Here is a 19,800-nt window from a genome sequence, read left to right as displayed (position 1 = left end):
AAGTGTGGGGTGAAAAGTGATGGTTAATAGCTGTAGAGTGCTTAAAGGTGAAAGAGTAATTATAGTTATGAGCAGGAGAGGGAAAAAAAGACGAGACTGCAAGATTGATGGAAAATGGAAAACGACGCAGTGATGAAGATAGGTGAAGGGTGATTCATGGTTGTGTGTGAGAGAGGGAAAAGAAACGAAATTGATGGTGGTGGTGGTGAGGAGGGAGTGACGGAAGGTGGATGACTGAGATGTGGAATGATGAAAACTTGGGGAGATGTTGATGGCTAAGTATGGAAGGTGAGAGAAACGAAATTGATGGAAGGTGGATGACTGAGATGTGGAATGATGAAAACTTGGGGAGATGTTGATGGCTAAGTATGGAAGGTGAGAGAAACTTAAGTGATGATGAAGGATACAAGAGTGATGAAAACTTGGAGGTGGTGATGGCTAAGGATGGAAGAGAAACTTAAGTGGTGATGAAGGATACAAGAGTGATGAAAACTTGGAGGTGGTGATGGCTAAGGATGGAAGAGAAACTTAAGTGGTGATGAAGGATACAAGAGTGATGAAAACTTGGAGGTGGTGATGGCTAAGGATGGAGGTGAGAGAAACTTAAGTGGTGATGAAGGATACAAGAGTGATGAAAACTTGGAGGTGGTGATGGCTAAGGATGGAAGAGAAACTTAAGTGGTGATGAAGGATACAGGAGTGATGAAAACTTGGAGGTGGTGATGGCTAAGGATGGAAGAGAAACTTAAGTGGTGATGAAGGATACAAGAGTGATGAAAACTTGGAGGTGGTGATGGCTAAGGATGGAAGAGAAACTTAAGTGGTGATGAAGGATACAAGTGATGAAAACTTGGAGGTGGTGATGGCTAAGGATGGAAGAGAAACTTAAGTGGTGGTGAAGGATACAAGAGTGATGAAAACTTGGAGGTGGTGATGGCTAAGGATGGAAGGTGAGAAAAACTTAAGTGGTGATGAAGGATACAAGAGTGATGAAAACTTGGAGGTGGTGATGGCTAAGGATGGAAGAGAAACTTAAGTGGTGATGAAGGATACAAGTGATGAAAACTTGGAGGTGGTGATGGCTAAGGATGGAAGAGAAACTTAAGTGGTGATGAAGGATACAAGTGATGAAAACTTGGTGGTGGTGATGGCTAAGGATGGAAGAGAAACTTAAGTGGTGATGAAGGATACAAGAGTGATGAAAACTTGGAGGTGGTGATGGCTAAGGATGGAAGAGAAACTGAAAAGGTGATGAATGATACAAGAGTGACCGAAACTTGGAGGTGGTGATGATGGCAGGGAACACTTAAGAAGGCTATGGAGGTGGTGATGATGGCAGGGAACACTTAGGAAGGCTATGCGGGATAAATACAAGGTACGAAACGTGTACGATGACCAACAAAAACACATTACATAAATTACTAACCTATAGAACAAGACTTAGAGCTAACGACTGAAAAAAAGACATAGATACAGACAACAAAGAATATTTATAAGAAACAGAGAAAGACAAAGCAATGGGAAACCAACACGAGATATGACAAGATGATAGAAAATGACATGTATACAGAGACGAGAAAAAGAAGAATGAAAAGAGATGATGACGGCTGGCCTTATGAAACTGAGCCATGACCCGGGATTAAAGATGAAGACGACGGGTGGTGAGTGAGGCAGCTGTGGCAGAAGCGATGCGAGAAAAGGTAAGGTAAGAGTTAAGCCCAAAAACCAGGAAGCTCTCGGAACACACACAAACACCTCTGTGAACTTGTCTGGATTCCACCGATGCTTTTGCTCTTCATCAGAGTGTGCGTCGTATGATTTATGTATACGAGCCATTTGGTATATTGTGACGTTACGGCTTTCAATGTGTCTGTGTGCATGGTGTGTGTGTGAAATGTGTGTGTCGTGTGGTACAGAATAAGAAGTGCCATTTAGGATGTGTAACTTAGCACATTCGTGTGTTAAAAAATTTAGTGTCATGTCATCTGTTGTGTTTGTGACTGTTTTCTGGTTAGTATGTAGTAACAGTGCATGTATCTGTATGTATCTAAGGTATGCATGTATGAGTTGCATGTATTATAGATTTGGTACATCATGTAATCTGTGTGGTGTAGCTTTATATGTAGTAACTTGTATAGTGTGTTTTGTCTTCTGTTTTGTGTGGCATAGCAATCATCGTTCTCTTTAGTCTGTAGTTTTATGTGGCATTCTTAAGCACCTGAAGCAGTGGACACTCAAGGAACAAGTTAACAAATCAGTTGTGTGCATACCAAGCCTTAAACACCACACCGGCACACCACACCGTCAAGTCCACCCCCACCGCCGCGCCAGCCAAGCCTCAACACCAAGGGAGAGAAAATCAACGCTGGTCACTCTGAATTAGTCGCAAACCCCGAGTGTGCTGTGTGAGGAGTCTGGCACGCGAGGACAAGTAAAGAAGTGACCGTTTGGCCTCGAGTTCTATTGACCAATTTTGTTTGAGCTCCTGCAGTATAACGCTCCTGCAGTATAACGCTCCTGCAGTATAACGCTCCTGCAGTATAACGCTCCTGCAGTATAACGCTCCTGCAGTATAACGCTCCTGCAGTATAACGATACCATTCTTCTATTCCTCTTTATCTTCCTGCCCTATTGCTTCTCACCTCCTGTCCATTCTTATATCCATTGTCTTGTATTCAGTGTCTTTTATTGACCCCTGGCAGTATATCTCCCATTTCTATAATCAAGTGTCTTTTATTGACCCTTCTGAGCTCCTGCTGTATATTATCTCCATTCTTATAATCTGTCTTTTTTGACCCTTCTTCTGGCTCTGCAGTATAACTATCTCCATTCTTATAATCAGTGTCTTTTATTGACCCTTCTGGAGCTCCTGCAGTATAACAATCTCCATTCTTATAATCAGTGTCTTTTATTGACCCTTCTGGAGCTCCTGCAGTATAACAATCTCCATTCAGTGTCTTTTATTGACCCTTCTGGAGCTCCTGCAGTATAACAATCTCCATTCTTATAATCAGTGTCTTTTATTGACCCTTCTCAGCTGCCTCCTGTAAGTAATATTTTGTTTTAGTTCCAAACCAAACTTTGTCCCATTTCAGAAGGTTTTTTTCCACTGTTTGCAGCACCCGTGAGTTGTGTTTCTCCTTCCTTTGCTCTTTGTCGTAAATGAAAAATACTGGTGTTATTCTGTATCATTTGTATCCTGTGGAATGACTTAACAATGACAACTCACTCACTTCACAAAACCTTAAGGGGCTATTACACTGGGCAAATTTTCCGTGGATTTTCAGTCAAAACACGATTTCCGCTGGCGTGGTTCTTATATTTCCGTGGTTTTCTGACGTGTCCACGATCTTCCAAAGCTACGGTAGATTTCACTGAAGGACGACGGTATTACTCACCATCATCATCAGCAGCAATAACAAGAAACAAATGAGAACCACGCTGGGGGAAATCGTGGTTTGACTGAAGATCCACGGAAAATTTGCCCAGTGTAATAGCCACTTAAGCTAAACAGTCATACTATACAGAAAAAGTCTTAAGTTGGATTGTAACCTAAGGAGTTACTTTTATAATAGACTTGCCTGATGTGGGATTTAAAAGGATAATTCAATATTAAAAAACTAACTTCATTCTGTATAGCCTGCCACTGCACACTAATTCTAGCCCTCTGATGGCTGACAAACGTATTGCAGGTTAAGTCAAGTTTAGTGGGTCTGCTTTTATCAGCCAATGAACAGACCAGGTATAGCCTTCATTCACTTAGCAATGCTCTGATTAAGCCACTTTTTTATATATATTCAGACAAGGGTATTTATTTTGTTCATGCCTGATCAGTGTGACAAGGGAATGAGTGTTCTTTTTCCACTTCCACAAAACATTAGTGTGGCAAATTTCATTCCAACATGCTGGTGTGTGAACGCTGGAAAACACTCACCCAGGGCAACTTTGAAACACTTTTTTTTCATCTGTTCTTAACCATGCAGGGCTCGCGTAAAACTTGTCAATATCCAGAGGCAAACAATGAAATAATAATGATAATAGTCGGCCCTCAAATAGTAAGGTTTCCAATAGTTCGGTTTTGGTTTTACATGGATTTTCTGAAGATTTTTTAGGATTTTTAAGTTTCCCGACAAGCAGGAAATATAAAAATCCTAAAAGATCTTCTACGACAAGCCGTATAAAACCGAAACCGTACTATTGGAAACCGTACTATTTGAGGGACGACTGCAATAATAATAATAATAATAGTAAGAATAGTACAGCCATGCCACCCATCACACACACACACAACCCACTCCCCACAACCCCAAACACACGAACAAAAAGAAACCACCCTCACCACCACCACCACCACCAGTACCTTCCCAGAAAGTCATCGTTCTCATAGGACTTGAGGGGGCTATAGTCATAATCCCAGCACTCTATTGTCACGCGCTGCCTCCGTATCACATTGGCGAGGGCCTGGCGGAGACCGAAGGGCATCAGGGGGGGGGTTGCTTGAGTGTTTGTTTGGGGTATAGGATCATGGTGCCGACACTACCATGGTCACAAGGGGGAGATTGATTGATTGGGGATATGTGATCATGGCATACCAGAACTGCCATGGTCATAAGGGAACTATGGAATACTGATACTCTTTCCTCTTACATTTCCTCTTAATCCTCTTCTAAATCTCTTAATCCTCTTCTAAATCTCTTAATCCTCTTCTAAATCTCTTAATCCTCTTCTAAATCTCTTAATCCTCTTCATCCTCTGCTACACTCTCTTCATCCTCTGCTACACTCTCTTCATCCTCTGCTACACTCTCTTCATCCTCTGCTAAACTCTCTTCATCCTCTGCTAAACTCTCTTCATCCTCTGCTAAACTCTCTTCATCCTCTGCTAAACTCTCTTCATCCTCTGCTAAACTCTTCATCCTCTGCTAAACTCTCTTCATCCTCTGCTAAACTCTCTTCATCCTCTGCTAAACTCTCTTCATCCTCTGCTAAACTCTCTTCATCCTCTGCTAAACTCTCTTCATCCTCTGCTAAACTCTCTTCATCCTCTGCTAAACTCTCTTCATCCTCTGCTAAACTCTCTTCTCTTCATCCTCTGCTAAACTCTCTTCATCCTCTGCTAAACTCTCTTCATCCTCTGCTAAACTCTCTTCATCCTCTGCTAAACTATCTTCATCCTCTGCTAAACTCTCTTCATCCTCTGCTAAACTCTCTTCATCCTCTGCTAAACTCTCTTCATCCTCTGCTAAACTCTCTTCATCCTCTCCTAAACTAACTTCATCCTCTGCTAAACTCTCTTCATCCTCTGCTAAACTCTCTTCATCCTCTTCTAAACTCTCTTCATCCTCTTCTAAACTCTCTTCATCCTCTTCTAAACTCTCTTAATCCTCTTCTAAACTCTCTTAATCCTCCTCTAAACTCTCTTCATCCTCCTCTAAACTCTCTTCATCCTCTTCTAAACTCTCTTAATCCTCTTCTAAACTCTCTTAATCCTCTTCTAAACCTCTTAATCCTCTTCTAAACCTCTTAATCCTCTTCTAAACCTCTCAATCCTCTTCTAAACCTCTCAATCCTCTGCTAAACCTCTCAATCCTCTGCTAAACCTCTCAATCCTCTTCTAAACCTCTCAATCCTCTTCTAAACCTCTCAATCCTCTTCTAAACCTCTTAATCCCACACCTACACTAAAGCCATCTCTTCACCATATACCCAAGACTTACTAAACGTACTCACCTCTCTACCCATAATGCTGTCTAACTCACCTATTGAACCTAACTTAACTGGTCATTTCTAAAGCTATATTAAAGGAGGTTAAAGAATTCACCCAAAACTAAGCAGCTAAGACCATAACATATAGTCCAACCAGAGTTACGAGAAGCCACGATGAGTGTGGATTGAACTCGTAACCTCCCTAATCACCTGCCAACAATACCTTCTTGCCATCCATACCCAACTTTACAGTGTTCAAATATTCTAATACCCCAATCATCAACAATGCTCAGTAAGACTATTTACCTTCTTGCTCCTTATGTTAAAATAGAATAGCAGCAACGTTCTTTAACTTTACAGTGTTCAAATGATTCTTATACAGTTTTCCCCCCAATCATCTTTCAACAATGCTCAGTACCTTCAGACTTCTCTATATACCTTCTTGCCATTGCTTCCTTATGTTAAAATAGAATAGCAGGAACGCTTTTTAACTTTACAGTGTTCAAATATTCTAATAGAGTTTTCCCCCCAATCATCTTTCAACAATGCTCAGTACCTTCAGACTTCTCTATATACCTTCTTGCCATTGCTTCCCTATGTCGAGAGAATAGCAGGAACATTTTACACATTTTATGATTCCTAGTGCATGGAAAACTTGCGATGAATATAAATAAAAAAAAGCCCTTCAACAAGACGCAACATGGCAGCTGAAACCACCGAGAAATGTCCAAATTATCACTGTATGCATTAAGAAAGAGATCGGTTAATAGCCTGCAACGGAAAACCCTGAAACGGAGAAGTAAAACGTGAGGGTGCTCGGACCATCCTCGCTTTACCCTGGAGGAACACTAAGAGGAGGAGGAGGAGGGAGGGAAGGAGTGGGAAGAGGGAAGAGGAGGTGCTGTGAGGTACAAGGAGGGAAGGAAGGAGGGAGGTGTGAGGAATGAAGAGGAGGAAGGCTGTAAAGTAAGAGGAGGAGGAAGGCTGTAAAGTAAGAGGAGGAGGAGAAGAGGAAGGAGAGCAGGAGGGAGGAGAGGAGAGGAGGAGGAATAAGGAAAGGAAGAGTAGGTATAGGAGGAAAGGAGGGAAAGGAGGGCAAAGGAAAGGAGGAAGAAGAGGAGGAGGAAGTAGGAAGGGAAGAGGAGGATAGGAAAGTAGAAGGCAGGGGAGAAAGAGGTAAAGGAGGAGGTAGGAGGAGGAGGAGGAGGATGTAGGAAGGGAAGAGGAGGACAGGAAAGAAGGCAGAGGGAGAAAGGGAAAAAGGAGGAGGAAAGTGGAGGTAGGAGGAAATGGAGGAGGAGGTAGGAAGGGAAGAGGAGGACAGGAAAGAAGGCAGGGGGAGAAAGGGAAAAAGGAGGAGGAAAGTGGAGGTAGGGGGAAATGGAGGAGGAGGAGGAGGAAAAAACTCATGCAGGTGAAGTGTGATTAGTATAAACAAGCAGAACAAAACAAACAATTAAATGCAGTTACCATGCACCGAGAACATGCAATTTGGTGTTAGTGGTTTTAACGAGTGCAATGGCGGGCAACTCTTTATCACACTGTTTTAAATCACTCGTCTTTCTATTATGGGAGTCGCTTTTCTGAGTTTTCTTTTTCTCTTCTTTTTCCATCTTAATTTTCCTGTATCGTTTTCTGAAGTTTTATTTTGATTTTTCTCTTTTTTTTCCTATCTTAATTTTCCTGTATCGTTTTCTTGTTTTATTTTCATTTTTATCTTTTTTTTTCTAACTTAATTTTCCTGTATCGTTTTCTTAAGTTTTATTTTTATTTTTCTCTTTTTTTTCCTATCTTAATTTTCCTGTATCGTTTTCTTAAGTTTTATTTTTATTTTTCTCTTTTTTTTCCTATCTTAATTTTCCTGTATCGTTTTCTTGTTTTATTTTTATTTTTCTCTTTTTTTTTCTAACTTAATTTTCTTGTTTTTCTCACACTAACATACTAGATTTGAATAAGGCATTTCTCTACACACTTCCTGTATTCCTGCGTTTAAATACCTATAAATAAAATTGCTTATGTGTGTATATGTAGGGGGAAAGGGAGAGGAAACACACATATACACACTAACATACTTGATTCTTTAAGGCGGGTTGATTTGAATAAGTTTACCTGGTTTATTCCTGCGTTTACATACCTATAAATAACCCCGCTTATGTGTGTGTGTATATATAGGGTAGAGGGGAGAGGAAACACACATATACACACTAACATACTTGATTTTTTAAGGCGGGTTGATTTGACTAAGTTTACCTGGTCTATTCCTGCGTTTACATACCTATGAATAACCCCGCTTATGTGTGTGTGTATATATAGGGTAGAGGGGAGAGGGAATAGACATACCCACTAACATACTTGATTCTTTAAGGCGGGTTGATTTGACTAAGTTTATCTGGTTCTCTCAGTACATAGATATACACACACACACACACTTACAGCTCATCGGATTGTAAAGACTGACACCCTAACACATTATTAGGTCACCGTTTTTCACCGTACTTTCCGTCATTCATTGTCAAACACCTCATTCAATCGGTCTCCCATTCTTGTATGTACTTCAAGTCCGCTTTAATTCATACACAGAAATACACCTGCATGCTTGCCTACCAATGCTTCCGGTCATCAACTACAACTACACAACAACATATATTCACACAACCCTATCCAAGCAAGCACAAAAGTCATACACACACACACACACATTCTCATTAACATTCACACAACTACTACTACTACTTCTACTATACTTCCTTTCAAAACAAATATACTATCCCATCCACACACACACACTCACACACACACACTCTCACCTCCCCAAAAGATCATCCTCGTTGGGTCCATCATCATCGTCAAAGATCTTAATATCAAGCTCTTGGCCGCGGATGTCATTGACCAGGTACTGGGGGAGGGCCGGGGGGTGGGGTGGGTCAGACAAGAGCAGGGGACACATGGAAAGGAAACAGTCATTCTGGGACATGGCTCGCAGGAGTGGAAGGGAAATGGACGGCAAAGAATTCACGGACATAAAACTCCTGGACATGCATTTCTCTCTTAACAAGGACTGGAAATCATCATCTCACTTTCCGACATGCTGCTACAGTGACCTTCTTACATGGAGGTAGAATTGGTGGAGTTACTGGAGAAGTGTCATAAATTGCTTCCGTTCTCTCCTTATAAAACATCACCGTACACTATAGGTTGGCAAAGAAGCCCCGCCCCTCCCTCCAACCTCCTCATCAACCAACCAATCAGCTCCCGTACCTATGGCAGAGAGGCGGGGCTTGTGGACCAACTCTGTGTGGGGTGACCATGGAGGTAGAATTGGTTTAGTCGACACGGCCTGCTAATCCCATTCATTGAGGTGAAGCCGACGAACTGTCAAATTTACGGCCAAAAGATGGGGGTGGGCGAGCCTGGCCGAGCCCATTAAGAGGGAGCCTGACCTGACAACACCTGACACCTGGCCATAAAAATGAAAGCTCAGGCGGATTCACTTAATTGGGCTGATGTCACCTCCACCAATTCTACATCCATGCTATTTTATGAGCAGAAAGGAAGGTATATAAGAAAATGAAACTAATGATAATGTGGAAAACTAAATTAAACTGATAAGCTAGAGGAGCAAATCCATATAAAATTTAAATTGTTCCGAGCTAAAATTTTCTCTTACAACTCTTCTTTAGGCGAGGTTTTGATCATTTCCACCATCACTTTGTATTCACAGCATGTCGGAAGCTAGGGGAGGGTCCTCAATCTCATCCTTACTTTCCTCTATGATGCTACAAAATAAGCAAACAAATAAATATGTAATAATAATGTGCCAGCAGGATGTCAAAAGCTAGTTAAAGGTCTCCAATTTCAGCCTTACCGCTAAAAAATCTATGAATGGACAATTTTGTAGCATCATGGGATTATGAGGAAAACTATAAGGGCCGGATTATAAGACATTTCGCTGCCCAAGAACACATATTTGACAAGGCTTTCGAAGGAGTTGTGGGCATATCCAGTAGTAGTTTTATGACCCTGGTGGTAGTTTGGCCCTTCTTCTGTACCGTGAACATAAAGAAACACTCATTACAACCCAACTGACCCTCTCTTTGGCCTTTAGAATTAGCTGATGTGAGAGCGAAAGTGTCTTATATTACCGACCTCAAGGGCATGACACGTGATTGCCATGGGGTAGAACCTGACATGTCCTTCACAGCTGCCATGTCCGAGCCTAATGAACACTGATAAAACTTTAGTGTTATTTGAAGAGCCGACATAGAGGGGGAATTCTCTTTTTCTTAACTGCAAGTATAAGAAGTAAATTTTGAAGGCAAGTGTATAAAAGACTGGCATGGCGCGCCTGAGGGAAGCAAAAATAAATTGCTCTGGAAATAAGGAAAAGCAACTACGGAGGGAGAGAACAGAACTAGGCTTTGCACTATGATAAAAAAGATGGATGGCAGACTTTGCATGGAAGGGATAACAATCGCTGGACTGTAAACTAACTGGAATAAAATGATAAATAAACAGAGCTGAAATAAATGGAAGAGGGAATGCAGCTCGGACAAAAAATAAATAAAAGGAGAAAAAATAATAAAAATGAGATGGACGGGCAACTGCTTGGCTGGAAATTGACAAAACATTTAGTACGTAGGAGACAAAAAGATTTCTGGCGTCCCGTTCCAGAAATCGTGTTAAGCCAAGGTCTCACAGTAAAATATAAATCACTCAAAATAGTTAATCATAAATCCATATATAAATTAAAAGTCACACACCACAGTAATTTCTAGTGTAAAAATCAAAAAAAAATCTTGCAATATTCTAAAAAAGACAAAAAATATATATAAAAATGAAGAGGCAAATCACAACCCACAGCAAAATTTTAGAACAAAGGACAGACCAATTTTTCTTTCTATCACGTCACATTAAATTTACAGACTTAATGGGGTTTTTCAATCACATCACCCGAACCATCATGACCAAATGGCGTTGCATAATCCATTAACAAAAAACGGTCTATAAATTAAGAAAAAAAAACTCATTAGAATCACACTCCACACGGCAGCCTCAGGAACACTAACGGACGAGACTTTCTATGCGCCACACCAACACGCGGGTCACAGGGGAAGCTTGGGGTGTGGGGGCGGGGAGGAGGAATAGGAAAAAGGTTCAGGCTAAGCACCACTGGGAACATGTGTGTGGGGAGAGTGTGGGTGAAGGGAGGAGGGGAAGAAGGGAGAAGGGCGCAGGGAAAGAGGAAGGAGGGGGAAGGATGGAAAAGGGGGCAGGAAAAAGAGGAAGGAGGGGAAATTGGACAGGGAAAAGAGGAAGGAGAGGGAAGGGGCAGGGGAAAGAGGATGGGTAGGAGGGTGCTAAGGATGAGAACACTTGCCGTAAATAATGAAGTAAAATGCTTTGAAAATGTTGCGGAGTGGTTGGAATATTCTTTGTGTTTTTTGTTTATCCTTTCATTTTTTTAAAGGATGCGGTCTGAGGAAATTTTAAAGGATGCGTTCTGAGGAAATTTTAAAAGATGCAAACTTTATAAAACTTTACAAGAAAATAATAAAAATATATGTAAATTTTCCACCTACTAGAATGATTTGAAACTTGACAATTAATAAAATATGTAAACAAGTCCTTTCCCGCCAAGCTTCTGAAATTTGTAAGCATCCCATCACCACCATTACCTGCATCTCGCTAGCACAGTTAAGTGACCCACCACCTGTGCACACCTGGCTGAAGGAACACCTGCTACTCCCCTATGACTCAGACCTGCGACGCATACAGATGGATGATTCATTAATGCTCACGTGAACCTCAAAACATAAAAAATAAACAAAAAATAAATAAAAGAGCATAGTCCAGAAAATAGATGCTAATGCTATGCCTCAAAGATCAAGTAGAGGTGACAAGGAAAAAAAGAAAACTGAAGAATTTATACTAATGCTAAGACTAACTCCTGAATTAAGTGCATGTCCCCCTCTTAGAAAACTTGCTCAACCCACTTAAGAATGATTATTATAAATGTACTCCCAACACTCAAAACTTATCTACCTTAAGAATGATAAGTAGGAGTGTGAGTGAAGACTAGAGAGTGATATTGCTAAAACTGAATGAATTAGAATGATTATAAGTGCACCTTCACACTCAAAAAACTTATCTACCTTAAGAATGATAAGTAGGAGTGTGAGTGAAGACTAGAGAGTGATATTGCCAAAACTGAATGAATTAGAATGATTATAAGTGCACCTCCACACTCAAAAACCTATCTACCTTAAGAATGATAAGTAGGAGTGTGAGTGAAGACTAGAATGAGTGATATTGCTAAAACTGAATGAATTAGAATGATTATAAGTGCACCTCCACACTCAAAAACCTATCTACCTTAAGAATGATAAGTAGGAGTGTGAGTGAAGACTAGAGAGAATGAGTGATATTGCTAAAACTGAATGAATTAGAATGATTATAAGTGCACCTCCACACTCAAAAAGTTATCTACCTTAAGAATGTTAAGTAGAAGTGTGAGTGAAGACTAGAATGAGTGATATTGCTAAAACTGAATGAATTAGAATGATTATAAGTGCACCTCCACACTCAAAAAGTTATCTACCTTAAGAATGTTAAGTAGAAGTGTGAGTGAAGACTAGAATGAGTGATATTGCTAAAACTGAATGAATTAGAATGATTATAAGTGCACCTCCACACTCAAAAAGTTATCTACCTTAAGAATGATAAGTAGGAGTAGGAGTGAAGACTAGAGAGAATGAGTGATATTGCTAAAACTGAATGAATTAGAATGATTATAAGTGCACCTCCACACTCAAAAACTTATCTACCTTAAGAATGATAAGTAGGAGTGTGAGTGAAGACTAGAGAGAATGAGTGATATTGATAAAACTGAGTGAATTAGAATGATTATAAGTGCACCTCCACACTCAAAAACTTATCTACCTTAAGAATGATAAGTAGGAGTGTGAGTGAAGACTAGAATGAGTGATATTGCTAAAACTGAATGAATTAGAATGATTATAAGTGCACCTCCACACTCAAAAACCTATCTACCTTAAGAATGATAAGTAGGAGTGTGAGTGAAGACTAGAATGAGTGATATTGCTAAAACTGAATGAATTAGAATGATTATAAGTGCACCTTCACACTCAAAAACCTATCTACCTTAAGAATGATAAGTAGGAGTGTGAGTGAAGACCAGAGAGAATGAGTGATATTGCTAAAACTGGATGAATTAGAATGATTATAAGTGCACCTCCACACTCAAAAACTTATCTACCTTAAGAATGATAAGTAGGAGTGTGAGTGAAGACTAGAATGAGTGATATTGCTAAAACTGAATGAATTAGAATGATTATAAGTGCACCTCCACACTCAAAAACTTATCTACCTTAAGAATGATAAGTAGGAATGTGAGTGAAGACTAGAGAATGAGTGATATTGCTAAAACTGAGTGAATTAGAATGATTATAAGTACACCTTCACACTCAAAAACTTTTCTACCTTAAGAATGATAAGTAGGAGTGTGAGTGAAGACTAGAGAGAGAGATATTGCTAAAACTGAATGAATTAGAATGATTATAAGTACACCTCCACACTCAAAAACCTATCTACCTTAAGAATGATAAGTAGGAGTGTGACTGAAGACTAGAATGAGTGATATTGCTAAAACTGAGTGAATTAGAATGATTATAAGTGCACCTCCACACTCAAAAACCTATCTACCTTAAGAATGATAAGTAGGAGTGTGAGTGAAGACTAGAGAGAATGAGTGATATTGCTAAAACTGAATGAATTAGAATGATTATAAGTGCACCTTCACACTCAAAAGCTTATCTACCTTAAGAATGATCAGTAGGAGTGTGAGTGAAGACTAGAGAGAGAATGAGTGATATTGCTAAAACTGAATGAATTAGAATGATTATAAGTGCACCTCCACACTCAAAAACCTATCTACCTTAAGAATGATAAGTAGGAATGTGAGTGAAGACTAGAATGAGTGATATTGCTAAAACTGAATGAATTAGAATGATTATAAGTGCACCTCCACACTCAAAAACCTATCTACCTTAAGAATGATAAGTAGGAGTGTGAGTGAAGACTAGAGAGAATGAGTGATATTGCTAAAACTGAATGAATTAGAATGATTATAAGTGCACCTCCACACCCAAAAAATTATCTACCCTAAGAATGATAAGTAGGAGGGTGAGTGAAGACTAGAGAGAGATATATTGCTAAAACTGAATGAATTAGAATGATTATAAGTGCACCTTCACACTCAAAAGCTTATCTACCTTAAGAATGATCAGTAGGAGTGTGAGTGAAGACTAGAGAGAGAATGAGTGATATTGCTAAAACTGAGTGAATTAGAATGATTTTAAGTGCACCTTCACACTCAAAAACCTATCTACCTTAAGAATGATAAGTAGGAGTGTGAGTGAAGACTAGAGAGAGAATGAGTGATATTGCTAAAACTGAATAGCATGTGATTTTGGTTCGTATCCTAACACCACTATAAAAAAAAATACACCTGTGCCAGAAATGAGCAGTAACCAACCCCCTGTAGTCTTCAAAAAACCCATCACTGTTCTGGTCTTGCATGTAAAAATAATATATACGTAAATAATCTGGAATGCAATTTATTTCTTTGCTTGGCTGTCCTAATTTTTTCTTCCTTCCCTGCCTGCCTTATCTAACCTAACCTGACCTAAGGACCCCCCACCAGTTCATAGCTTCAAATTTCTGTCCTAATTTTTTTCTTCCTTGCCTGGCTGCCTTATCTAACCTAACCTAACCTAACCGAAGCACCCCCCACCTGTCCTCATAGCTTCAAATTTCTGTCCTAATATTTTTCTTCCTTGCCTGGCTGCCTTATCTAACCCAACCTAACCTAAGCACCTCATAGCTTCAAATTTGTCCTATTTTTTTCTTCTTTGCCTGGCTGCCTTATCTAACCTAACCTAAGCACCTCATAGCTTCAAATTTCTGTCCTAATTTTTTTCTTCCTTCCCTGCCTGCCTTACCTAACCTAACGTAACCTAAGCACCTCATAGCTTCAAATTTGTCCTATTTTTTTCTTCTTTGCCTGGCTGCCTTATCTAACCTAACCTAAGCACCTCATAGCTTCAAATTTCTGTCCTAATTTTTTTCTTCCTTCCCTGCCTGCCTTATCTAACCTAACCTAACCTAAGCACCTCATAGCTTCAAATTTCCGTCCTAATTTTTTCTTCCTTCCCTGCCTGTCTTATCTAACCTAACCTAACCTAACCATCCCCCACCTGTCCTCATAGCTTCAAATTTCCATCCTAATTTTTTTCTTCTTTGCCTGGCTGCCTTACCTAACCTAACCTAACCTAACCATCCCCCACCTGTCCTCATAGCTTCAAATTTCTGTCCTAATATTTTTCTTCCTTGCCTGCCTGCCTGCCTTACCTAACCTAACCTAAGCACACCCCACTTGTCCTCATAGCTTCAAATTTCCATCCTAATATTTTTCTTCCTTGCCTGGCTGCCTTATCTAACCTAACCTAACCTAACCATCCCCTACCTGTCCTCATAGCTTCAAATTTCCATCCTAATTTTTTCTTCCTTGCCTGCCTGTCTTATCTAACCTAACCTAACCTAAGCACCCCCACCTGTCCTCATAGCTTCAAATTTCCATCCTAATTTTTTCTTCCTTCCCTGCCTGCCTTATCTAACCTAACCTAACCTAAGCACCCCACCTGTCCTCATAGCTTCAAATTTCCGTCCTAATTTTTTTCTTCCTTGCCTGGCTGCCTTATCTAACCTTACCTAACCTAAGCACCCCCACCTGTCCTCATAGCTTCAAATTTCCGTCCTAATTTTTTTCTTCCTTCCCTGGCTGCCTTATCTAACCTAACCTAACCTAACCTAACCTAACCATCCCCCACCTGTCCTCATAGCTTCAAATTTGTCCTAATTTTTTCTTCTTTGCCTGGCTGCCTTATCTAACCTAACCTAACCTAAGCACCCCCACCAGTTCATAGCTTCAAATTTCTGTTCTAATTTTTTTCTCCCTTCCCTGGCTGCCTTATCTAACCTAACCTAACCTAAGCACCTCATAGCTTCAAATTTCCATCCTAATTTTTTTCTTCCTTGCCTGCCTGCCTTATCTAACCTTACCTAAGCACCTCATAGCTTCAAATTTCTGTCCTAATATTTTTCTTCTTTGCCTGGCTGCCTTACCTAACCTAACCTAACCTAAGCACCCCCCACCTGTCCTCACAGCTACATGTGCATAATAACAGTATTTTCAACTATATCTTGATGAGTTACAACCTAGACCTATCATTCCTCACAGCAAACTCAACCTACATGTGCATAATAACAGAATTTTCAACTGGATTTCAATGCGTTACAACCTAGACCTATCATTCCTCACAGCAAACTCAACTGAAACGGAATGACCAAACCACATGTCATACCCCACCAAGCACACTCGGACACGTTATTCCCCATGGCAAATGTAACGGCTAAAACAGACTGACCAAATCGCACAAGTTATACCCCAGCAGATGCGCGCAGACATCTCGATCCTTATAACAAACCTAAACAAAATGACTGAACCACATAAGTCACACCCAACACACATTCCTCAACAGTCCTAATAAAACCTAACCAGCAGATGAGTAATGACTGAATCTCTCTATAATCGTGTTTTGAAGCATTAAGGAAAGTTAGAATCCCCCAGAAATCCACTTAGTACAAGCTGTATTTACAAGGCATCATCCCTCACCCCTCATGACAGCTTATTCCTCTTCCTTCATTCCAGTTTATTTCTCATTTTTCCTCCTTTTTCATTCCTCACTGCTCATGCTACCTCATTCCTCTTTATTTATCCCTCATGTGTTTCATCAGGCAGGTCAGTCAGGCATGCTCAGACAGACAGGGCACGATCCATTTCAAGAAGCTAAACGATCCATCTCACAGCTGTCCAGTTAGGTTCAGCGTTCATATTTGGGTATATTTGCCAGTATGTGCGTCCCATTCGACATCAGTAACATCATATATATATTAGTCGTGTAAGGATTTGAGTGTCACGCTTTTTTTATTTATTTCAGCAGAGGAGACAGTGCAAGGGCGTAAAAAACAAAAAAACAAAAAGAAAAAAGGCCGCTACTTACGGCTTCTAATAATGAATGCGGTATCTCTGGGTGAGGAGACTCCTATCCCAGAAGCCGTGTGATGTGATGTGTGGGGTTAAGGGGGAGAGGTGTGGGTGAGAAAAAAGGGCTATTATGCAAGGTTAGGACAGGGAATATATTTGTGTTTAGAATGAAGGAATATAGAGGTGGGGGTGAGAAAGATGGGTTATCATGCGAGGTTAGGACAGTGAATATATTTGTGTTTAGAATGAAGGAATATAAGTAAGATTAGGTTACATTAGTGTGAGGTTAACCCTATCCGATCCAACGTTTTCAAATTTTCGCGCTCGTAACACCTATCATACTCATTTATCTGAACAACGATAATGCTCATGAACACTAAGTACTGGTACCGAATCAACAGTGTAAAACAATAATGAATAGGGAGTGAAAAGGAGCTAGTGGAAAGTGAAAAAAGGTGTATCGTTTTGATCCAAGTGCCTGAGCGGAGACCAGATTTGGCCACCCTCGGATTGCATAGGGTTAAGGTAAGGAGATGGGGTGATGGCAAAGGAGGTGTTACGTGTGTGTGTGTGTGTGTGTGTGTGTGTGTGTGTGTGTGTGTGTGTGTGTGTGTGTGTGTGTGTGTGAGGATGTGTTATAAGTGCAGTAAATAATATAAAGAGCTGGTATGTGAGGTTAGCGGCTGATGTGCAGGTGTGGGACATATTAGTATTATACCCAGACCCCCCCCCCAAAAAAAAGCATGAACATGACTTCCATACAAGATACTGTACAAATATTGAAAAAGAGCAAAGGTATAGAAACTTGATTAATGTCAGTGCATCAATATTTCCTCTTATTTCAATTTCCCATTTTTTTTTCAATATTTCCTCATTTATTTCCCTTTTTTATCAATATTTCCTCATTTATTATCAATATTTCCTCATTTATTTCCCATTTTTTATCAACATTTCTTCATTTATTTCCCATTTTTTTATCAACATTTCCTCATTTATTTCCCTTTTTTATCAATATTTCCTCATTTATTTCCCTTTTTTATCAATATTTCCTCATTTCAATTTCCCATTTTTTTTTCATCGAGATCTGGACGTAATGGTACACACACACACTGGCAATCATACCCAACACTCTTCAGATAACACTATTTCGCTTACTTTCTTTTTACATTGTTACATTTAAATTTATATACATTTCCCTCCTCTCGGTTATTCACACTCTGGTTCAGTTCAGTCAAGACATTCACATTTTTACAACATTTCTTCCTCCTCGGCATTTAACACGGATTGAGAAGGAATTTACGAGGGCTTATCAGTTTTCTTTATCGCGTTCCATCACAGGTAAGCTTAAAAATAAAAACACGGCAGATAATGGAGATAACACGAGACGAGGCTCAACACTTCATGGGTTACTAAGCTGCTTCTACTTAAGAGGGGAACACTGTGCTTACTGATTCTGTCCGCACGAGACGAGGCTCAACACTTCATGGGTTACTAAGCTGCTTCTACTTAAGAGGGGAACACTGTGCTTACTGATTCTGTCCGCACGAGACGAGGCTCAACACTTCATGGGTTACTAAGCTGCTTCTACTTAAGAGGGGAACACTGTGCTTACTGATTCTGTCCATCGAGACGAGGCTCAACACTTCATGGGTTACCAAGCTGCTTCTACTTAAGAGGGGAACACTGTGCTTACTGATTCTGTCCGCACGAGACGAGGCTCAACACTTCATGGGTTACTAAGCTGCTTCTACTTAAGAGGGGAACACTGTGCTTACTGATTCTGTCCGCACGAGACGAGGCTCAACACTTCATGGGTTACCAAGCTGCTTCTACTTAAGAGGGGAACACTGTGCTTACTGATTCTGTAAGCACGAGACGAGGCTCAACACTTCATGGGTTACCAAGCTGCTTCTACTTAAGAGGGGAACACTGTGCTTACTGATTCTGTCCGCACGAGACGAGGCTCAATACTTCATGGGTTACCAAGCTGCTTCTACTTAAGAGGGCAACACTGTGCTTACTGATTCTGTCCGCACGAGACGAGGCTCAACACTTCATGGGTTACCAAGCTGCTTCTACTTAAGAGGGGAACACTGTGCTTACTGATTCTGTCCGCACGAGACGAGGCTCAACACTTCATGGGTTACTAAGCTGCTTCTACTTAAGAGGGCAACACTGTGCTTACTGATTCTGTCCGGAGCTGAAGATTGAACTCCAGACAGACGAATCAACAAGTCAAGTGCTGCCCTCTGTGAAGTAACCTAAGGGGCCGCTTTGAGAGTCACTTTGTTTGTTTTGATCGTTACCAATGGCGGCGATCGACGCTATAGTTCCCCACGTGAAACTAGCCTATGGGGTAGTGGTGCCTGCAGAGGAAGCGAGAGGTGTGAGTGTGTGCCAAGGTGCGGGGCTAGGCTAACCCCGCAGCCGCCACTACCCAATCGGCCAGTTTTACGTGGAAATACAATAGCAGCGATAACAGCCATTGGTAAAGATCAAAACAAGCAAAACGACTGTGAAAGCGGCCCCAAGTCTCATTACTCCTTTATGTAGACATCTTGATCCTTATAACAAACCTAAACAAAATGACTGAATCACGTAAGTCATATCCAACACACACACTCCTCAACAGTCCAAACAGAACCTAACCAGCAGACGCTTACAGATTCTTAAGTCTCACCCCTCTCCAGTCTCACCCCTCTCCAGTCTCACCCCTCTCCAGTCTCACCCCTCTCCAGTCTCACCCCTCTCCAGTCTCACCCCTCTCCAGTCTCACTCCTCTCCAGTCTCACTCCTCTCCAGTCTCACTCCTCTCCAGTCTCACTCTCCAGTCTCCTCCTCCAGTCTCACTCATCTCCAGTCTCAATCCTCTCCAGTCTCACCCCTCTCCAGTCTCACACCTCTCCAGTCTCACCCCTCTCCAGTCTCACCCCTCCAGTCTCACCCTCCAGTCTCACCCCTCCAGTCTCAC

The 19,800-nt window shown here is 40.8% G+C and overlaps 1 protein-coding gene and 3 long non-coding RNA genes across 18 annotated transcripts in view; 1 reads left to right on the top strand and 3 right to left on the bottom strand.

Moving 5' to 3' along the window:
• The window catches only part of LOC127009902 (extended synaptotagmin-1-like), a 90,967-nt gene that overhangs the window by 42,608 nt on the left and 28,559 nt on the right, over positions 1–19,800 (bottom strand). The window contains exon 8 of the mRNA XM_050883433.1: positions 8,512–8,600. Within this exon, the coding sequence (XP_050739390.1) occupies positions 8,512–8,600 (89 nt within the window). The remainder of the gene's footprint in view (positions 1–8,511; positions 8,601–19,800) is intronic.
• On the top strand, positions 314–2,590 carry LOC127009905 (uncharacterized). The gene is made up of 4 exons (XR_007762528.1): positions 314–570; positions 717–787; positions 857–950; positions 1,165–2,590. It is a non-coding gene; the product is annotated as an uncharacterized LOC127009905 (long non-coding RNA).
• On the bottom strand, positions 7,514–8,505 carry LOC127009906 (uncharacterized). The gene is made up of 2 exons (XR_007762529.1): positions 7,955–8,505; positions 7,514–7,813 (listed from the first exon to the last, which is right to left on the bottom strand). It is a non-coding gene; the product is annotated as an uncharacterized LOC127009906 (long non-coding RNA).
• Positions 9,576–18,447, bottom strand: LOC127009903 (uncharacterized). 15 transcript variants are annotated; one of them, XR_007762516.1, is made up of 9 exons: positions 15,772–18,447; positions 15,249–15,592; positions 14,888–14,979; positions 14,089–14,403; positions 13,205–13,517; positions 12,973–13,091; positions 12,414–12,857; positions 12,077–12,191; positions 9,576–11,746 (listed from the first exon to the last, which is right to left on the bottom strand). It is a non-coding gene; the product is annotated as an uncharacterized LOC127009903 (long non-coding RNA). The 15 variants fall into 15 exon arrangements; XR_007762527.1 differs by lacking the exon at positions 9,576–11,746 and having other exon boundaries at positions 11,909–12,191; positions 15,249–15,336; positions 15,424–15,488; positions 15,767–18,447; XR_007762524.1 differs by lacking the exon at positions 9,576–11,746 and having other exon boundaries at positions 11,909–12,191; positions 15,249–15,582; positions 15,772–15,839; positions 15,908–18,447.

The sequence above is a fragment of the Eriocheir sinensis genome, chromosome 42 (assembly GCF_024679095.1).
Source record: "Eriocheir sinensis breed Jianghai 21 chromosome 42, ASM2467909v1, whole genome shotgun sequence".
Taxonomy (NCBI): domain Eukaryota; kingdom Metazoa; phylum Arthropoda; class Malacostraca; order Decapoda; family Varunidae; genus Eriocheir; species Eriocheir sinensis.
Note: the sequence above shows the minus strand (reverse complement) of the source record. Positions and strands in the feature narration are given on the sequence as shown.